This window comes from Macrobrachium rosenbergii, chromosome 27 (genome assembly GCF_040412425.1).
Source record: "Macrobrachium rosenbergii isolate ZJJX-2024 chromosome 27, ASM4041242v1, whole genome shotgun sequence".
Taxonomy (NCBI): Eukaryota; Metazoa; Arthropoda; class Malacostraca; order Decapoda; family Palaemonidae; genus Macrobrachium; species Macrobrachium rosenbergii.
In genome coordinates, this window is record NC_089767.1 from 23,495,242 (window position 1) to 23,517,397 (window position 22,156).

The 22,156-nt window shown below is 37.0% G+C and overlaps 1 protein-coding gene across 1 annotated transcript in view; it reads right to left on the minus strand.

Moving 5' to 3' along the window:
* Nucleotides 1-22,156, minus strand: part of LOC136853497 (CD151 antigen-like) — a 119,807-nt gene that overhangs the window by 10,643 nt on the left and 87,008 nt on the right. The window contains exon 3 of the mRNA XM_067129151.1: nt 3,313-3,504. Coding sequence (XP_066985252.1) covers nt 3,313-3,504 — 192 coding nt within the window. The remainder of the gene's footprint in view (nt 1-3,312; nt 3,505-22,156) is intronic.

A 22,156-nucleotide genomic window follows, 5' to 3' on the forward strand; every position in this document is an offset into this window, starting at 1 on the left:
AAGTCAAGGGGTAAGTGGCGTTTGCAACTCGCCAAGTTGTAACCCCATCTTCCCCTCCACCTTTTCCACAGGTGTTACTCATAGTGACAGGCCTAAATGCGGAGAGGGTTAGGTAGGAACGAGTTTGAATGAGAGTAACTAACCCTACGTTCACCTCTCTCTCTCTCTCTCGTGGTGATTAGTATTAAAGCTGGTAGCGTTGGTCTAGTTATATAGTTTTCACCAAATGTCATCCCTCGAAAATGATATCACCGTGAATGATCTCTCTCTCTCTCTCTCTCTCTCTCTCTCTCTCTCTCTCTCTCTCTCTCTCTGATTATTACTGAAGCTGGTAGTGTTTATATATTTATATTGATTTCTTCAAGATGATAACACTATGAATGATCTCTCTCTCTCTCTCTCTCTCTCTCTCTCTCTCTCTCTCTCTCTCTCTCTCTCTCTCTCTCTCTCTCTCTCAATGATTATAACTGAGGCTGGTAGTGTTTATATATTTATATTGCTTTCATCAAGATGATAACACTGAATGATGATGCTCTCTCTCTCTCTCTCTCTCTCTCTCTCTCTCTCTCTCTCTCTCTCTCTCTCTCACTGATTGTTATTAAGGCTGGTAGTGTTTATTTATATTGCTTTCACCTAGGTGAAAACACTGTGAACGATTCCCCCCCCCTCTCTCTCTCTCTGATTATTTTTGAGGCTGGTAATATTTATTTATATTGCTTTTACCAACATGATAACACTGAATGATCTCTCTCTCTCTCTCTCTCTCTCTCTCTCTCTCTCTCTCTCTCTCTCTCTCTGACTATAACTGAGGCTGGTAGCATTTATATACATGTATGTTTATATTGTTTTTATCAAATGTCATTCCTGGAAGATGATAACACTGTGAACTCTCTCTCTCTCTCTCTCTCTCTCTCTCTCTCTCTCTCTCTCTCTCTCATATTTTTACAAATGTCATTCCCCGAAGATGATAACACTGTGACCTCTCTCTCTCTCTCTCTCTCTCTCTCTCTCTCTCTCTCTCTCTCTCTCTCTCTCTCTCTCTCTCAAAAAAAGACTCCTGCTCTCAAAAAAAAAAAAAAAAAAAAAAATCCTGCGCAGTTGTCAGTAGCCAAACCCGGAACATCTATTTTTACATCTGACAATGATAAATTACCTAAATTACTTATAGCTGCTCACTGGTGCGAGACAATCTGTTAGTATTACATTTTCGTAGGTGAGAAATTTCATTCATTCATTCATTCATTCATTTATTCATTCATTTGAGTAAACAAATGTTAAATTTATACTAAATCATTTACTGATGAAAGGAAAGGGTCACTCCTTGCCAAAGAACGAATATTAATAATATCCGTCATTGTGTAATGCTGTCCTGTTGTTTGCATCCTAATAATTTCTCGCATACGTACGTATACATAAATACGAACTTCACTCATACGTACGTACGTACACATAAATACAATCTTCATTCATAAGTACGTATACATAAATACAATCTTCATTCATACGTACGTATACATAAATACAAACTTCATTCGTACTAGGTATACATAAATATAAATTTCTCTCATACGTACATACAGTATACATAAATGAAATCTTCAGTCATACGTACGTATACATAATACTAACTTCATTCATATGTACGTATACAGTACATAAATACAACCTTCATTCATACGTACATATACATAAATGAAATCTTCATTCATACGTACGTATACGTAAATACAAACTTCATTCATACGTACATATACATAAATATAAACTTCTCTCATACGTACGTATTGTTCCAATATTCATTCATGTCTACATATACATAAATACAAGACTTGCTTCAGAAAAAAAGTATTAGCGAAGCATTTAGGAAAACAATTATTCTGCTAAGACAGTACTTGAATTCACCCTAAGAAGTGATAATTCATTTACAGTTTAGAATGGATGAGGAAATCAGATACAAGGATGTCAGGATAATGGGAAACATGGCAACAAGGAGATAAAATGAAAATGAAAGTGATGAATATTTTTTGCCTTTCTACCAAGAATGTCTAACGGTTTTAATCCTGGGGAATTAGTAGGATTATTTAGAGACATTTCAAGATTTATAAAAACTTATTAAATTCTCTGGCAATAGCATTTTAATCAATAACTTCAGGTGATAATTTTTTTGAATCATTAAAAATTGTAAAAAAAAAAATAGATGATACCTGTAAAACGCTAATACATAATGCTTATATGGCACCATATGAGTAAATGCAATTTCATGAATATTTATGCAGTAAATTCTTTAAAAACTCACTGGTTATTAATCTTTTCGTTATCAACAGTACCCATGAATGACGGGATTGTAAGAAGCCATAAAATCTGGAGAAATATGACAGCAAAAAAAAAAAAAAAATTTAAGTCATCTTTTTTTTTTTATTCATACGCAATCACTTTCTTAAGTCTTGCCAGGGATCTGTCACATACAGAACAGGGGAGGCTGATTAACTAATGCCAGAGTCTATTTCTTGTGACAGATTGCGTAAGAGACTCGTGTACTGAATAACTGAGAAAGACAGCTAAAAATAAGAATGGACTGATGTTATGTTACGTAATTTGTGACGCGAGAAAGGTTAGCAAATATAGTTCTCTCTCTCTCTCTCTCTCTCTCTCTCTCTCTCTCTCTCTCTCTCTCTCTCTCTCTCATGCGCCCAGAAATTTGTTAGTCATTATTGGTTAGATAAATTTATGCTGGATTTTTGGGCTTAAAAAGGAGCATCAGTTAATAATAAGCAATCGCAAATTAACTACGCTATACCAGGTGACACTGGCGTCATATGATTTAAGAATACAAGAGCATACAGGTCTAATATATAAACATATATGCTCACACACACATATGTACATACATAAATACATAAATTATATATATATGTATATATATGTACATATATATATGTATATATATGTACTGTATATATATATATATATATATATATATATATATATATATATATATACATATATATATATATATATATATATATATATATATATATATATATATATATATATATATATATATATATACATATATATATATATATATATATATATATATATATATATATATATATATATATGTATGTGTGTGTGTGTGTGTGTGTGTGTGTGTGTATGTATGTGTGTGTGCTGTCTGTCCTTGTAATCGCCATGTCGATATCCATAAACGATTAATGTGGGTACACCCTCAATAGTTACTTTGCATGATAAACAGTTCACAGCTATTTGCTTGCAGACAGCCTCCTGCAACACGCAACAGAATTGCCTTACCACCAAAAGACAGCACCGGTCTTCTCTCAGGACCGAGCAGCATCCCAGAAAAGCGGCGAAGAAGACGATGAGACCCGACATCAGGAGAATGTACGACGTGGCGGCGTAGGTGCTCGTCGTCAGCAGGGAAATGTAGTGGTGCTTCTCGGTAATCGTCCATATGGCCACCCCGAGCACTGCTATTCCACCCAGCTGTGAAAGAATGAGGTTGCTTTGAGTTTTAGCTGTTGATTGAATGAGATGTTGCTTCTGCTGCTGCTGCTGCGCGTTGAGACATCGTAACGGCGTGGAAAGCTGTGAATTAATCAATTTTCTTGCATTTGCTAATTCCAACCAGCTGTAAGAGAATGAGATTACTTTGAGTTTCTGCTGTTGAATTAATCAAAAGCAGTTTAATCAGTTTTTCCTGCATTTGCTAATTCCACCCAGCTGTAAGAGAATGAGATTACTTTGAGTTTCTGCTGTTGAATGGAGTATTTCTTCCGCTATTGCATGAAAGCAGTGAATTAATCAATTTTCTTGCATTTGCTAATTCCACCCAGCTGTAAGAGAATGAGATTACTTTGAGTTTCTGCTGTTGAATGAAGTATTTCTTCCGCTATTGCATGAAAGCAGTGAATTAATAAATTTTCTTGCATTTGCTAATTCCACCCAGCTGTAAGAGAATGAGGTTGATTTGAGTTTCTGCTGTTGAATGAAGTATTTCTTCATCTATTGCAAGTTCAGATTGTAACGGCAGGAAAAGCAGCGAACGACTTAGTTTTCGTGCAGATACTAATAAGTTTCTGAATGTTATGGAAAGAATAAAGCAATGGGAAAGGAAACGTATCTTCACCAAGCCGTTGTTAAGAAAATATCCAAAATCTTATAATATATATATATATATATATATATATATATATATATATATATATATATATATATATATATATTATATATATATATATTATATATATATGTTCCACCTACTGATTTGTTATCCAACTATGGCAAGTCAAGGAACTCAAATTGACTGAAGAATTTGAAGAAGACTTTGCTAGTGAGAAACCCATTGGTTTACTGAGTGAATATAGTGATGTAATCGCCATAGAGGAAGACACCCTTGGCAGTACAGAAGAGATAACACAGAATAGATATTCCACAGAATACTAAGCCAATCTACTTACCTGCTCATAGAGTAGCGCATTCCCAGAAAGAGATTATTGAAAGCACGCAATACAACAGACAGTTTATAAGAAGTGAATACCTTCCCCACTACATATATAAGCAAGCCAGGCTCATTTCGAATAAACAAAATAATCACTTAAAAACCTCTGTAACTCAAAGCTTATAATTCTACGCGAAGGAGAAACTGAAACAATGATGAATAGATTTTGATACTCATTAGTTATGAAACTCACGACATTCACCAAGAAAGGACCACATTAACAGCCCATCATGGCATATTATTTCTATTTGGCCATGTATACTTGTATGATGATATATTAAATTCAGTCTTAGAGAACAGAGTAAAATCTCATCCAAATAATGCAAATAAATAACAATGCATTTTCAACAGTTATTATGAATCACACAAATAAATTAATAGAGTTCCATTATTCTAGGAAAAACGTTAACTTACCCTACAAACGTTTAGTTGTGACCGTTTAACTTTTACTAACAAACAAATGCTAGTGATTCCTCAAGGAAAGACACCAAATCCCAGTGACTTTAACGAGTCATGAAATCACTACACTGATTTCTCAATGCAGTAGACCATATGTCAGTGATTTCCTTGACACACAAGACCCCAGTGGACTATTTCTCGAAGGAAGAGACCATATTCCACTTGTTTTCCAGAGCAGAGAAACAGCAATACACCGATTTCTCGAGGCAAGAGACCAAATTCCAGTGAGCTTCGCCAGCCATGTTGTTTTCCAGAACAGAGAAACAGCAATACACCGATTTCTCGAGGCAAGAGACCAAATTCCAGTGAGCTTCGCCAGCCATGTTGTTTTCCAGAACAGAGAAACAGCAATACACCGATTTCTCGAGGCAAGAGACCAAATTCCAGTGAGCTTCGCCAGCCATGTTGTTTTCAGAACAGAGAAACAGCAATACACCGATTTCTCGAGGCAAGAGACCAAATTCCAGTGAGAGCAGAGAAACAACAATAGCCATGTTGTTTTCCAATGAGCTTTGCAGGAAACAGCAACACACCGTTTTCTCAGAAGAGAAACAGCAAACAGCAATACACCGATTTCTCGAGGCAAGAGACCAAATTCCAGTGAGCTTCGCCAGCCATGTTGTTTTCCAGAGCAGGGAAACAGCAATACACCACTTTCTCGAGGCAAGAGACCAAATTCCAGTGAGCTTCGCCAGCCATGTTGTTTTCCAGAGCAGAGAAACAGCAATACACCGATTTCTCGAGGCAAGAGACCAAATTCCAGTGAGCTTCGCCAGCCATGTTGTTTTCCAGAGCAGAGAAACAGCAATACACCGATTTCTCGAGGCAAGAGACCAAATTCCAGTGAGCTTCGCCAGCCATGTTGTTTTCCAGAGCAGAGAAACAGCAATACACCGATTTCTCGAGGCAAGAGACCAAATTCCAGTGAGCAAGAGACCAAATTTTTCCAGTGAGAGGCCAAATTCCAGCCAGCCATGTTGTTTTCCAGAACAGAGAAACAGCAATACACCGATTTCTCGAGGCAAGAGACCAAATTCCAGTGAGCTTCGCCAGCCATGTTGTTTTCCAGAACAGAGAAACAGCAATACACCGATTTCTCGAGGCAAGAGACCAAATTCCAGTGAGCTTCGCCAGCCATGTTGTTTTCCAGAGCAGGGAAACAGTAATGCACCAATTTCTCGAGGCAAGAGGCCAAATTCCAGTGAGCTTCGCGAGCCATGTTGTTTTCCAGAGCAGAGAAACAGCAATACACCGATTTCTCGAGGCAAGAGACCAAATTCCAGGGAGCTTCGCCAGCCATGTTGTTTTCCAGAGCAGGGAAACAGCAATACACCACTTTCTCGAGGCAAGAGACCAAATTCCAGTGAGCCTCGCCAGCCATGTTGTTTTCCAGAGCAGGGAAACAGCAATACACCGATTTCTCGAGGCAAGAGGCCAAATTCCAGTGAGCTTTGCGAGCCATGTTGTTTTCCAGAGCAGAGAAACAGCAACACACCGATTTCTCGAGGCAAGAGGCCAAATTCCAATGAGCTTTGCGAGCCATGTTGTTTTCCAGAGCTGAGAAACAGCAATACACCACTTTCTCGAGGCAAGAGACCAAATTCCAGTGAGCTTCGCCAGCCATGTTGTTTTCCAGAGCAGGGAAACAGCAATACACCATTTCTCGAGGCAAGAGACCAAATTCCAATGAGCTTTGCTAGCAGAGAAACAGCAATGTTGTTTGAGCTTCGCCAGCCATGTTGTTTTCCAGAGCAGGGAAACAGCAATACACCACTTGAGCTTCGAGCCATGTTGTTTTCTCGAGCAGAGAAACAGCAATACACGATTTCTCGAGGCAAGAGACCAAATTCAATGAGCTTCGCCAGCCATGTTGTTTTCCAGAGCAGGGAAACAGCAATACACCACTTTCTCGAGGCAAGAGACCAAATTCCAGTGAGCTTCGCGAGCCATGTTGTTTTCCAGAGCAGAGAAACAGCAATACACCGATTTCTCGAGGCAGGAGACCAAATTCCAGTGAGCTTCGCCAGCCATGTTGTTTTCCAGAGCAGGGAAACAGCAATACACCACTTTCTCGAGGCAAGAGACCAAATTCCAGTGAGCTTCGCGAGCCATGTTGTTTTCCAGAGCAGAGAAACAGCAATTGATTTCTCGAGGCAAGAGGCCAAATTCCAATGAGCTTCATGAGCCATGTTGTTTTCAGAGCAGAGAAACAGCAATACACCGATTTCTCGAGGCAAGAGGCCAAATTCCAATGAGCTTCGCCAGCCATGTTGTTTTCCAGAACAGAGAAACAGCAACACACCGATTTCTCGAGGCAAGAGGCCAAATTCCAATGAGCTTCGCCAGCCATGTTGTTTTCCAGAGCAGGGAAACAGCAATACACCACTTTCTCGAGGCAAGAGACCAAATTCCAGTGAGCTTCGCGAGCCATGTTGTTTTCCAGAGCAGAGAAACAGCAATACACCGATTTCTCGAGGCAAGAGGCCAAATTCCAGTGAGCTTCGCCAGCCATATTGTTTTCCAGAGCAGAGAAACAGCAATACACCGATTTCTCGAGGCAAGAGGCCAAATTCCAGTGAGCTTCGCGAGCCATATTGTTTTCCAGAGCAGAGAAACAGCAATACACCGATTTCTCGAGGCAAGAGACCAAATTCCAGTGAGCTTCGCGAGCCATGTTGTTTTCCAGAGCAGAGAAACAGCAATACACCGATTTCTCGAGGCAAGAGACCAAATTCCAGTGAGCTTCGCCAGCCATGTTGTTTTCCAGAGCAGAGAAACAGCAATACACCGATTTCTCGAGGCAAGAGACCAAATTTCAATGAGCTTCGCGAGCCATGTTGTTTTCCAGAGCAGAGAAACAGCAACACACCGATTTCTCGAGGCAAGAGGCCAAATTCCAATGAGCTTCGCCAGCCATGTTGTTTTCCAGAGCAGAGAAACAGCAATACACCACTTTCTCGATTTCTCGCCAGCCATGTTGTTTTCAGAGCAGGGAAACAGCAAATTTCAATGAGCCAAATTCCAGTGAGCTTCGCGAGCCATGTTGTTTTCCAGAGCAGAGAAACAGCAACACACCGATTTCTCGAGGCAAGAGGCCAAATTCCAATGAGCTTCGCCAGCCATGTTGTTTTCCAGAACAGAGAAACAGCAATACACCGATTTCTCGAGGCAAGAGACCAAATTCAATGAGCTTCGCCAGCCATGTTGTTTTCAGAGCAGAGAAACAGCAACACACCGATTTCTCGAGGCAAGAGGCCAAATTCAATGAGCTTCGCCAGCCATGCCAGCCATGTTGTTTTTTCAGAGCAGAGAAACAGCAACACACCGATTTCTCGAGGCAGAGAGGCCAGCCATGTTGTTTTCCAGAGCAGGGAAACAGCAATACACCACTCCAAAGAGACCAAATTCCAGTGAGCTTCGCCAGCCATGTTGTTTTCAGAGCAGAGAAACAGCAATACACCACTTTCTCGAGGCAAAGAGGCCAAATTCCAATGAGCTTCGCCAGCCATATTGTTTTCCAGAGCAGAGAAACAGCAATACACCGATTTCTCGAGAGCAAGAGGCCAAATGAGCTTCAGCCAAGAGCAGAGAAACAGCAATACACCGATTTCTCGAGGCAAGAGACCAAATTCCAGTGAGCTTCGCCAGCCATGTTGTTTTCCAGAGCAGAGAAACAGCAATACACACTTTCTCGAGGCAAGAGGCCAAATTCAGTGAGCTTCGCCAGCCATATTGTTTTCCAGAGCAGAGAAACAGCAATACACCGATTTCTCGAGGCAAGAGGAGCCAAATTTGTTTTCCAGCAATGAGGCAAGAGACCAAATTCCAGTGAGTTTCGTTGTTTTTCAGAGCAGAGAAACAGCATTGATTTTTCAGCTTCATGAGCCATATTGTTTTCCAGAGCAGAGAAACAGCAATACACCGATTTCTCGAGGCAAGAGGCCAAATTCAATGAGCTTCGCCAGCCATGTTGTTTTCAGAGCAGAGAAACAGCAATACACCGATTTCTCGAGGCAAGACCAAATTCCAGTGAGCAGCCATGTTGTTTTCCAGAGCAGGGAAACAGCAATACACAACTTTCTCGAGGCAAGAGACCAAATTCCAGTGAGCTTCGCGAGCCATGTTGTTTTCCAGAGCAGAGAAACAGCAATACACCGATTTCTCGAGGCAAGAGGCCAAATTCCAGCCATGAGCTTCGCCAGCAATATTTGTTTCTCAGAGCAGCCAGAAAGAGAAACAGCAATACACCGATTTCTCGAGGCAAGAGGCCAAATTCCAATGAGCTTCGCGAGCCATATTGTTTTCCAGAGCAGAGAAACAGCAATACACCGATTTCTCGAGGCAAGAGGCCAAATTCCAGTGAGCTTCGCGAGCCATGTTGTTTTCCAGAGCAGAGAAACAGCAATACACCGATTTCTCGAGGCAAGAGGCCAAATTCCAATGAGCTTCGCGAGCCATGTTGTTTTCCAGAGCAGAGAAACAGCAATACACCGATTTCTCGAGGCAGAGGCCAAACAGCTTCATATCGTTTTCCAGAGCAGAGAAACAGCAATACACCGATTTCTCGAGGCAAGAGGCCAAATTCAATGAGCTTCGCGAGCCATGTTGTTTTCAGAGCAGAGAAACAGCAATACACCGATTTCTCGAGGCAAGAGGCCAAATTCAATGAGCTTCGCCAGCCATGTTGTTTTTCAGAGCAGAGAAACAGCAATACACCATTTCTCGAGGCAAGAGACCAAATTTGAGCTTCGAGCCATGCAGAGCAGAGAAACAGCAATACACCGATTTCTCGAGGCAAGAGGCCAAATTCCAGTGAGCTTTATGAGCCATGTTGTTTTCAGAGCAGAGAAACAACAATATGTTGTTTTGAGCTTTTATGAGCCATGTTGTTTTCAGAGCAGAGAAACAGCAATACACATTGATTTCTCGAGGCAAGAGACCAAATTCAATGAGCTTCACGAGCCATGTTGTTTTCAGAGCAGAGAAACAGCAATACACAACTTTCTCGAGATTTCACCGATTTCTCGAGGCAAGAGACCAAATTCCAATGAGCTTCCAGAGCAAGCCATGTTGTTTTGTTGTTTTCAGAGCAGAGAAACAGCAATACACCGATTTCTCAAGAGGCAAGAGGCCATATTGTTTTCAAAACAGCAATGAGCAAAAGGCCAAATTCCAATGAGCCAGCCATGTTGTTTTCAGAGCAGAGAAACAGCAATACACCGATTTCTCGAGGCAAGAGACCAAATTCCAGTGAGCTTCGCGAGCCATGAGACGGCCGGGATTACTAAAATTTCTCAAGATAAAGTTTTTCATTCATTTTCCATGATCTTCAGACCACAGCACAGCGGTATCTCGAAGCATGAGCTCGTATTCAAGTGATTATCTCGAGTTATAAAAGCAACACAGATTTCTCGAAGCAAGGGGTCGTATTTCATTGGTGTTTCTGTAGTCCAAAGACCTGCAGTGATTATCTGAGGTATGAGACCCTTTTCCAGTAATATTTTCAATCTCTGGAACCACAAAACGGTGATTAACGGGAACTGGCCCTGTTCCAGTGGTTTTCTCAAGTCCCTGGGACAAAATACAATGATTTCCTTAGGATTTTATAGCATAAGAACCATAATTCCAATGACTTTTACAAGCCCTTGGGATAAAATACAATGATTTACTTAAATTTTTATGGCAAATGATACCATAATTACAGTTATTTTCTTGATGGTCGAGTGATTTACTTTCGCCTTGAGACAACGATAAAAAAAAAAAAAAAACTTTCCCGCGGGCAGACCCTATTTCAGTGATTTTTTTTATTCACTCAAGAGAGCCGAATAGACGCTTCTCGAGGGAAAAGACCATAATCTAGAGTTTCTCTGAACCTGTTGGACCACTATAAAGCGATTTGACGAGGCAACATAATGTACTTCGAAGATTTCCTTGCGCCATAAAACGGCGCAAAATCGATTTTACGAGGCAACAAACTATATTTCATTTATTTTCGCCTGGTATGAGACGGTAATGAAGGAATTTCTTGTATCATTACAGTAATATGTGCATCACTGACTTATAAAAATATAATTACTTTTGGTATTAAATCAGCAAATGCAAGTTTTGAAAGGGTCGCCTGATAAAAATATAATTACTTTTGCATTAAACCAGCAAATGCAAGTTTTAGAAAGGGTTCGCCTCGATAAAAATATAATTATTTTTGGTTTTAAACCAGCAAATGCAAGTTTTAGAAAGGGTCGCTCGATAAAAAAATATAATTATTTTTGGTATTAAATCAGCAAATGCAAATTTTAGAAACTGTCGCTCGATAAAAAAAATAATTACTTTAATTAAATCACTTTTAGAAAGGGTATTCAAATATTTATTTTGTTATAAAAATTGCACATATAAGTTTTACAAAAGCTCTCCTTGATAACTTTCGAACACATATATAAGATATAAATCCATATGTCCAACTAATGGACTATTACTATCATTATTACCATTACTGTCATTTAGAATAGAAAACCCCGTTATTTGTGAGTTTATGTTAATACTTGCAGCACCAGGGAATAATGATAATGGTATACAACACGACTGGATAATTAAACTTTACTATGAATGGGAGTTACGTTATTTTATAGTCTCCATAACAGTAGTGGAAGGCTCCCCTAAAAAGACGTGTAATGCCATGAATCCCCCTTTCCAGCTCTTAATAGCACTCAAAGGATTAGCAAACTTAACGAATTCTTCCATTAACCTTTGGCGCCGCCCTTTCAAGATTACGTCAGCACACAGGATATGACGTTGTGTAGGAGCCCCAGTGAGAGAGAGAGAGAGAGAGAGAGAGATGAGATCATCGCTTTCATCTCCCTGAGACGAGTTTTCCCCTTACACAGTCAGCGTTTGTTTCCTGCTCAGATGCTGTTTTGTTTATTTACTACGCAGATGCTGTTTTGTTTGTTTACTGTCCAGATGCTGTTTTGTTTGTTTCCTGCGCAGATGCTGTCTTGTTTGTTTCCTGCGCAGATACTCTTGTATGTTTTCTGCGCGGATATTCTTTCTATGTTTCTTGCGCATATAATGTTTGTTTCTATCCAGCGCACTCTTGTTTGTTTCCTGCGCAACTACTCGTTGATTCCTGCGCAGTCTAGCCTGTTTCCTGCGCAGATATTCTTTTTCGTTTCCTGCGCAGATATCGTTTGTTTGTTTCCTACGCACTCTTGTTTGTTTTTGCTCAGATATTCTTTGTTTGTTACCCGCGCATATATTGTTTGTTTCTTTCCAGCGCACTCTTGTTTGTTTCCTGCGCACATACTCTTGATTCCTGTGCAGATAGTCTAGTTTGTTACCGGCGCATATATTGTTTGTTTCTTTCCAGCGCACTCTTGTTTGTTTCCTGCGCAAATACTCTTGTGTTTGTGTCTTGCGCAGATACTATTATTTGTCCTTGCTTTGTTTGTTCTTGAAATTATATCGCTTTTTGTCTTATCCTTTCATGAAAGTCATTAAACATACGAAAACTAAAGGATGGTTTTTCTGAAGCGCCGATGAATATTTACGGATGGCATCTCTCTCTCTCTCTCTCTCTCTCATAAAGCGTTGTGTTATGACAACCTACTTTTTTTCCCACAGGTCAAGTCTCTGTGGCAAAAAATATGTAAAAAAATTCTAAGTAAATTTCTTAAGCAGACCTTAAAAGAAAATGTCATTCAAATGTCTCAGAAAGTAACATTGTAATTCTTCTGGGAATCGAGTCTTATTCATTCTCATCTAAGAAGAAAAAGGGAAGGAAATAACGTCAGCTGAATTAAGTACGGATAAACAGAGCTGCTATCTAGGTTAATTGTGACTAATACTGTAATTTTGAAATGAGTGCACATTAACTGTGGAAGGCCAGAGACCATTGCATCCCTTCAATATTTTTATCACATTCTACTACTACTACTACTACTACTACTACTACTACTACTACTACTATTATTATTATTATTATTATTATTATTATTATTATTATTATTATTAGTAGTAGTAGTAGTAGTAGTAGTAGTAGTAGTAGTAGTAGTAGTAGTAGTAGGAAGTACACCCTCTCTTAAACAAGTCCTGTTAAATAGGATGGCTGCATCATTTGAGTTAATTATATTAAAGTCTCAATATAAATTTAACTCAAAAGATGAAGCCATCACAATACTAATTATCAGCATTGTTATTGTAAACATTGATCATGTACGTGTGCACGTCAGCAAGTTAAAAGGCAATTAATTTTCTAATCAGTGAGATCTGTATAAATGTAAATACAACCAGTAGAATGGATACAATACAATACATATATATATATATATATATATATATATATATATACACACATATATATATATATATATATATATATATATATATATATATATATATATATGTGTGTGTGTGTGTACACAGTGTAAAAGAATTTTTGAAAAGGTAAATGCCTACTATATAAAGTTACTGTAAAATAAAACTAAATAGCACAGTTTGTTAGGAGAATCAGCTTCCATAACACTACCAGAAAGTTTCTGTAGGTACCGAAAGCTGTGAATAGAAGGACTGCACTGGACACTGACATCGTGACACCTCAGCAGACTAGGGGTACTGACAGACTGTGCTAAAATATTAGTAGCACATTAGGTCTAGTGCAATGGTTCTTAACATTTTTCATCCTATGACCAACCCGCCCCCCCCAAAACCAAGACTGTTCAGGATATTACCGTAACCCCTATAATAAATTTTGAAGTGGTGAACCTTTTGAAAAGGAAAGATAAATTATATTCTCCCGAACCCTTTGTGACCCACTGAGAAACCCCAAAGATTAAGAACTGCTGGTCTAGTGGCTCAGGCTATGCAACCGTTAGCGGAAACCCCCTATTGAAATGGGCAAGCAGAAAAGAAATCTCTGTGTGAGTCTATACCATAACCACAGTTTTAGGTAATTTGTTTCCTATGAGTTTCTGAATTCCTTAGTCTACAAGTTCGAAGTTCGAAGATAAGAGCTAGATTGGAAAGTATGTGCATATCATGGATGCGAAAGAATTGGCATTCGTGCATCTTTGAGTCGAAGAAGAAAAAAAATAAGAATTTATACCAATGACTTATAGTCAACAAATGAAGCAGCACCTTATGACACTTTTTCGAAAACTCAACTATGGTTTCTTTCGTGATCCTAGGCCTTTTCGTGATCCAGTAAAAACTAAGGAGTTCAATCATGGTGATGGCTGTCACAATCGTCTACGCGGTTTTCACTGAACATCTCCGTAGCAGAATGGTCGCAAGGTGTTATTGTTGGATATTCAAGTTCATTTTGGGCAGCATTAAGAGGTCTCTTGGCTAAGTTCATTCTCGTCCATGGGGAGTAACCATAGACTTCACATTAATGCGGATGACACATCAGCATTTTTTGTTTTCCAGTGGCAGTGGCACAAAACTTACGTAGCTTTTTTTTTCTGTGGCAACTGGACATTTTAGATCTGACAAGAAAATGTGTCCTGGATACGGGAATTCATCTTGTGAATTCTGGGGAAATATATTTGGGTCTTCATCGTATCTAAGACTTAGGCACCAAAGACATAATTGTAACAGAGTTTCTTGGTAGAATTATGTCTTCATACTCACAGCAGATAACAGTTACGTGCTAGATGCCCTGCACTGACTGGAATATTAGAACCAAGGTCTCCTGCGTAACCGTTTGTGTATTGTCATTCCATGAAGGCGATGTCAGTTGGGACTGAGTCCAGTTTAACAAACAGCTACAGAATACGACCTTGAGGAAGTCAAAACAGTACGGTTGGAAGATGGGAAGATATGATACCAGCTATAACTAACTGTCCAACAAAATCTTTCTATACAAAACGTAAAATACACTCCCTCGGTGGAGGTTAATATCAGCAGGATTAATCTCCGTCTAGTTTACTTCCTTATATAACAAAGCTAGTCCTATGTGTATCTTCTTGAATAGAATCACGCCATTTTCGACTGAGAAGCATAAAAACCACAGATGTTTAGCGAAACGTATTATATAGGCCCATCCGAGCGCCTCAAGAGAACCTCTAGGGATATCTGAATTCCCTAGCGCCCAAAATAGAGAAGAAGATTGCTCACCAATCTTCCCTTCTTCCAAATATGTTTGTCGGTTTTATTTAACGGGGAAGGATTCCTAAGTCCCGCTGGGGCACGGCGTGAAAGGATTTTCCCCCAATGAATCTCATCCTGGGCTCTATTTGCATAGGATTTTTTTAAGGCGGGATTGTGTAGGGTGTATGTATTTGTATCAGACTTGTCGTTATTATTCTGTCTGGTAGGGACAGCTTTTTAGTGTAGGGAAATGGAAAAAAAAATAATAATAATAAGTAAAGACATTCAACCTTTCCTACCATAAATAATAATAACAGAAATAAGGCAAGATCTCGAATCCTTGCTAGGAAAAATAATAATAAATAATGGCAATACATAGAGCCCTTGCTAGCAACAATAATAATAAATAAAGGCAAGACATCGAACGCTTTGTTATCGAATAAATAATAAAAACTGAAGTATTATACATCGAAACCTTGTTAGCAAAATGAATAATAGACATAAGGCCATACATCGAAGCTTGATTATAAAAAGAGTGATAAAACTAAAGCAACGCGCCGAACACTTGCTAACGAAGGGAACAACAGAAATGAAGGAAAACATTGCAAAGGCGACCGTCACTCGGAGACAAATATGGTTTTTCGTAACAAATGAAGGCGATTCAGGACAGAGACCCACATTTTAGCATAAAAGGCTCGTTACCATCACTTGGAAAAGACTGCAACTCACAATATTCGGATTAATGGAACGTGCCTCCGCCGTAATACCTCAAATTCTTGATGCCAAATTTTCTATGGATTACTGTCAAAATTTAAAGGATTCCACTGCTCTCCTTAAAAGTTCGACTAAATTTGACAGTATAGTTTTATTGGGTAGAATATACTCAGAAACTCGTGGACTGTTGGCTGTATCAGTTCTGAGAATCTCGGAATTTATATTTCATCACTGGACTTCTGTGGCCTATGAACTATGAACGTTAAATTTCATTATAATTTAAATGTATTTATTTAATTAATTTATTTTTTCATAAAAGTTGAGACGCAAAGATACGATGATGCAACATTCGCAAATCTGCAACGCATTAGTGTGAAATAAAATCAAGTAAAAACTGCCCCGAAGTTTCTTCAGGGCAATCGAGTTTTCTGTACAGCCGCTACAGCGTATTATCAAGGCCAACGAAAATAGATCTATCTTTCAGTGGTCCCGGTATAATGCTGTATGAGCCACGGCCCATGAAACTTTAACCACCGCCCGGTGGTGGCCTGTCCTATATCGTTGCCAGACGCACCATTATAGTTAACTTTAACCTTAAATAAAATAAAAACTACTGAGGCTAGAGGGCTACAATTTGGTATGTTTGATGATTGGAGGCTGGATGATCTTTATACCAATTTGCAGCCGTGTAGTCTCAGTAGTTTTCAAGATCTGAGGACGGACAGAAAAGTGCGGACAGAAAAAAGTGCGGACGGGCAAAAGTGCGGACGGACAGACAAAGTCGGCACAATAGTTTTCTTTACAGAAAACTAACCAGCATGACGCTGAATACAAGTATAATAAATAAATATATAGAAAGGATAAGTACTATAGGTAGCTTGGGGTATTACTGTATAAAATTATTTTGTGCATTATAAGAGCAGTAATCCATAAGCATTTATACTAAGGCTCTGATTACTATTTCCTTTCGATCAGCCATCTGTACTCTCACATTTCTTCGTGAATTTTATGTATCTATTTTATCCCTATTGAAAAATTTCTTCCAATTTCTCTCGTTACAATAACGCCTCTCTCCCCAAATTCATTCGACCATCGACCCTCTCTCCCTTTCCATTTCCTCCTTCCGCTGAGTCTGTCTGAACCCATCACTTAATTCGTCGCTATTCTGTACTTGAGGGCGAAAATCCGGGTCTCCCGCCCCCTGACAACGCTTTCTTTGTGGCTTCCAAGAGGCACCACAATGACAGACGCGCTACTCTACACGCCAGCAGTTGCTAGCCACTGCTCTTCTTTCTTTTTATCTGTCGTTATTGGATATTAAGAAATTTATGAAGTGATTTTAGAGTTAGTGTATTTGTATGTATGTATGTATGTTTGTATGTATGTATATATATATATATATATATATATATATATATATATATATATATAATATATCATATATATATATATATATATATATATATATATATATATATATATATATATATATATATATATATATATATATATATATATATATATAATGTCCTTTACATGCCTGTGATCATATAGAATAAATTGCCTCTCAAGACGATATAATAATAATAATAATAATAATAATAATAATAATAATAATAATAATAATAATAATAATAATAATAATAATAATAATAATAATAATAATAATAAATAATAACTAAAGAGATTCCCCTGCCAAGAACATAGATAGGTCAACGTTTATGTTCACTACTTATCACCAACCTACAACTTTTGGAGAAACGATCATTTTAGAGAAAAACGCAGACTACTGAAAAAACCAAATGAACAATAAAGGATGAATACACCCATCTCCTTGTCAGTGGTCAGTCATCGGTCATCTTGAGCGATGATAATGATCTGGTCTTTGTTAATGATGAGAAGGGCTTCCATTCACTAATTCATAATAATAATAATAATAATAATAATAATAATAATAATAATAATAATAATAATAATAATAATAATAAAATCTACCTTTCTTTTATAGTACGTTGAGGTCAACTCAGTCCTCAGCAAAAAAAAGAGAAAAAACGCTTTGCATAATAATAATAATAATAATAATAATAATAATAATAATAATAATAATAATAATAAAATCTACGTTTCTTTTATAGTACGTTAAGGTCAACTCAGTCCTCAGCAAAAAAAAAGAAAAAACTCTGTGCATAATAATAATAATAATAATAATAATAATAATAATAATAATAATAATAATAATATAATAATAGTAATAATCAAATCTATTTCTTTCATAGTACGTTAAGGCCAACGTATTCCTCAGCAAAAAAAAAAATAAATAAATAAAAAAATAAATACAAATAAAACCCGAATAAAAGCGTGTGCATGTTCCATAAAATTACTCGGATACTACAAAAACTTCGATTACAGCCATTACACAAACAGCTAACAAACAAATGAATTGATAAACAAACAACCTTACACTGTCAGACAACAAACCCTCTCCTTGGCAGAGGCAATAAAAGGGCATGAACACTTCCAATTACTGACATATGAAAAGGGAAAAGAAAAGGGGCCCCTTTTTATTTGTTTGAATAGGAATTGTCATTATTAATACTTCCAATTGCTGACATATGAAAAGGGGAAAAAAGAAAGAGGTCCCTTTTTATTTGTTTAGTGCAAGAGATATTCAGTTTTGAATATAAATTATCATTATTAGCACTTCCAGTTACTGATATGAAAAGGAAAAAAAAAGAAAGGGGCCCCTTTTTATTTGTTTATTGCAGGAGATATTCACTTTTGAATATAAATCATCAATATTAACATTTCCAGTTACTGACATATGAAAAGGGGAAAAAAAAAGAAAGGGACCCTCTTTGTTTGTTTATTGAAAGAGAAATTCACTTTTGAATATAAATTCTCATTATTAATACTTCCAAATGCTGACATACAGAAAAGGAAAAAAAAGGGGCCCCCTTTTTATTTGTTTATTGCAAGAGAAATTCACTTTTGAATATAAATTATTATTATTATTAACACTTCCAATTACTGACATGAAAAGGGAAAAAGGAAAGAGGCCCCTTTTTATTTGTTTATTGAAAGAGAAATTCACTTTTGAATATAAATTCTCATTACTAACACTTCCAATTACTGACATGAAAAGGGGGAAAAAAGAAAGGGGCCTTCTTTGGTTCTTTATTGAAAGAGAAATTCACTTTTGAATACAAATTATTATTATTAACATTTTCAATTACTGACATGTGAATAGGAAAAAAAAGAAAGGGGTCCCTTTTTATTTGTTTATAGAAAAGGAAATTAACTTTTGAATATAAATTCTCATTATTATTACTTCCAGTTACTGACATGAAAAGGGAAAGAGAAAGGGGCCTTTGTTTTATTTATTGCAAGAGATATTCAGTTTTAAATATAAATTGTCATTATTAGCGCTTCCAATTACTGACATACGAAAAGGGGAAAAAAAGAAAGGGCCCCTTTTTATTTGTTTATTGAAAGAGAAATTTAATTTTGAATATAAATTCTCATTATTAACACTTCCAATTACTGACACATGAAAAGAGATGAAGAAAAGGAGCCCTTTTTATTTGTTTATCGCAAGAGAAATTCAATTTTAAATAATCATTATTCCTAACACTTTCAATTACTTAATTACTGACATTTTATTTTATTTGTTTATTGCAGGAGAAATCCACTTTTGAATATAAATTACTATTGTGAAGACTTCCAATTACTGACATATGAAAAGGGAAAACGAAAGGGCCCCTATTCTTTTTGTTTGTTGCAAGAGAAATTCCTTTTAAATAATTATTATTATTATTATTATTATTATTGCTACTACTACTACTACTACTACTACTACTACTACTACTACTACTACTACTACTACTACTGCTGCTTGTTGTTATTATTATTATTAATTAAAAAGTACTCATAGCAGCATGAGTTTGGATATGGAGAAACAAATCCACAGCAAATTATGGGTATAAATATTTTTGTACCCATACATAACTGTGGATTTTCTCCATTATTATTATTATTATTATTATTATTATTATTATTATTATTATTATTATTATTATTATTATTATTATTAATGCTGGTAATTTTTGTTACATGTACAGAAAGTATACATTATAACTGGACCTCACTGCCTCATTTAAACAAGTCATCTTGAAACAGTAATAAACTACAATTTGTTATCATTATTCTCAATGTTGCTTATTTTCGTAATATGCACCAGACAGTATTCGCAGTCACTGAACTTTACCATCTAATTCAGAAAGGTTCTTTCTGACTTTTTCTTTCTGTATATTCTGTTACGTTCTGTAACTTCTTTTAAATGAACACAATATTCTTTGGAAGCTTGAATTTCAAATCAATGGCCCCCGTAGGTTTGTTCCATATGAATAGTTTCATGTTCCTAATAATAATAATAATAATAATAATAATAATAATAATAATAATAATAATAATAATAATAATAATAATAATAATGGTGAAGAAATCCATCATGGACAATGGTGTAAGTGTAAATATACATACATATATATATATATATATATATATATATATATATATATATATATATATATATATATTAAAAATATATATGTATATACTGTATACTGTATATGACATGTATATGTGTGTGTGTGTGTACAGGTATATATATATTTGTATATTACAATTACATATGTATCTGGTAAAAAGTGACCAGTAGAAACTACATACATACATATATATATATATATATATATATATATATATATATATATATATATATTTATACTAAAAATATATATACAAAACGAGAGCTTTCGAGAACCATCTCGATTCTCCTTCTCAGTCTAGAAGCAGAAATAAACACAACACCCAAACGCAGACTTCTGATTAGCACCCGAGAGAAAATCCTGATAGGATTGTAATGTAGGTCGTTACCATGCGGGAGGTCTGGGGGAAAAGGGGCCATAACCCCAAGTTAATTGAGCCCAGGACCCTCTAAGGTCCTGATTGAACCCAGCGACGATCAGGAGTGTCTTTCCTCCTGATGGGGGACTCCGCCCTTCGAGTACGAAGGCTTGTAGCAGTCGACAGGAGTTCAGAATCAATGTATGTTTACATTAAGATGCTAATGGCGACGGCTGGAGGGGGTACCCAGTGTGACTCTGGATAAATTAGGTGTATTTCTTAGTCTAATCGTGACCTAGTAGCTACAAGATTGGAAACGGTATCCCGATGCTAGTGGCGAAGGCTGGAAGGGTTACCGATTGTTTAAGAGTGTTTGTGCGCCTAAATTAGGTATATCCCTTAGTCTAAGTATAACCATAGTAGCTACAAGATTGGAAACGGTATCCCGATGCTAATGGCGAAGGCTGGAAGGGTTACCAACTTACCGATTGTTTAGAAGAGTGTTTTTGCGTCTAAATTAGGTATACTTCTTAATCTTAGCATGACCATAGTAGCTACAAGATTGGAAACGGTAGCCCGATGCTAGTGGCGAAAGCTGGAAGGGTTACCGATTGTTTAAGAGTTTTTGTGCGTCCAAATTAGGTATATCTCTTAGTCTAAGTATAACCATAGTAGCTACAAGATTGAAAACGGTATCCCGATGCTAAGGCGAAGGCTGGAAGGGTTACCGAGTGTCTGTGCGTTTGTATAAATTAGGTATGTAAATTAGGTATGCATTACTCAGCTTAAGCAAGACCACAGTAGCTACAATATTGGAAATGGTAGCCTGCTGCTTATGTCGAAGCCTGGAAGGGGTATACCGACTGTGAATCTGGATAAATTAGGTATATTTCCCAGCGTAAGCAGGACCACAGTAGCTACGACATTGGCAATGGTATCCTGTTTGTCAGACAACAAACACAAGCAGGATACTCCGACCTTCTCAATTACAGGATATCACGGAGGTCGCTGAAAGAATGAATTGTGTAGCGGTTAACAATCGCACACAATTGGAAGGCAAAATGCTTTCCATTGTTGTCACTGACAACGGAGCGGAAGTCGTGAACAGGAAGAGGGAAAAAACATCCAATTGTTGATGGATGATTAAAGGGAAGCTCAGTTCCAACAGGCTCATTAATTAGCATGTGCTTCGAATAAATATACGTTCAGCTTTGCGAAGAGTTTTAAGGTCAAGGTTTTCATTAATTTTGTATTCTACTGCGCATTAACAAGTGGTAGTTTCCCATTCTCTCTCTCTCTCTCTCTCTCTCTCTCTCTCTCTCTCTCTCTCTCAATACAGTATATGTATATATACATATTTTTATATGTAAATATAAATTATATATATATATATATATATATATATATATACAAATTATATATATGTATATATATATATATATATATTATATATATATATATATATATATATATATA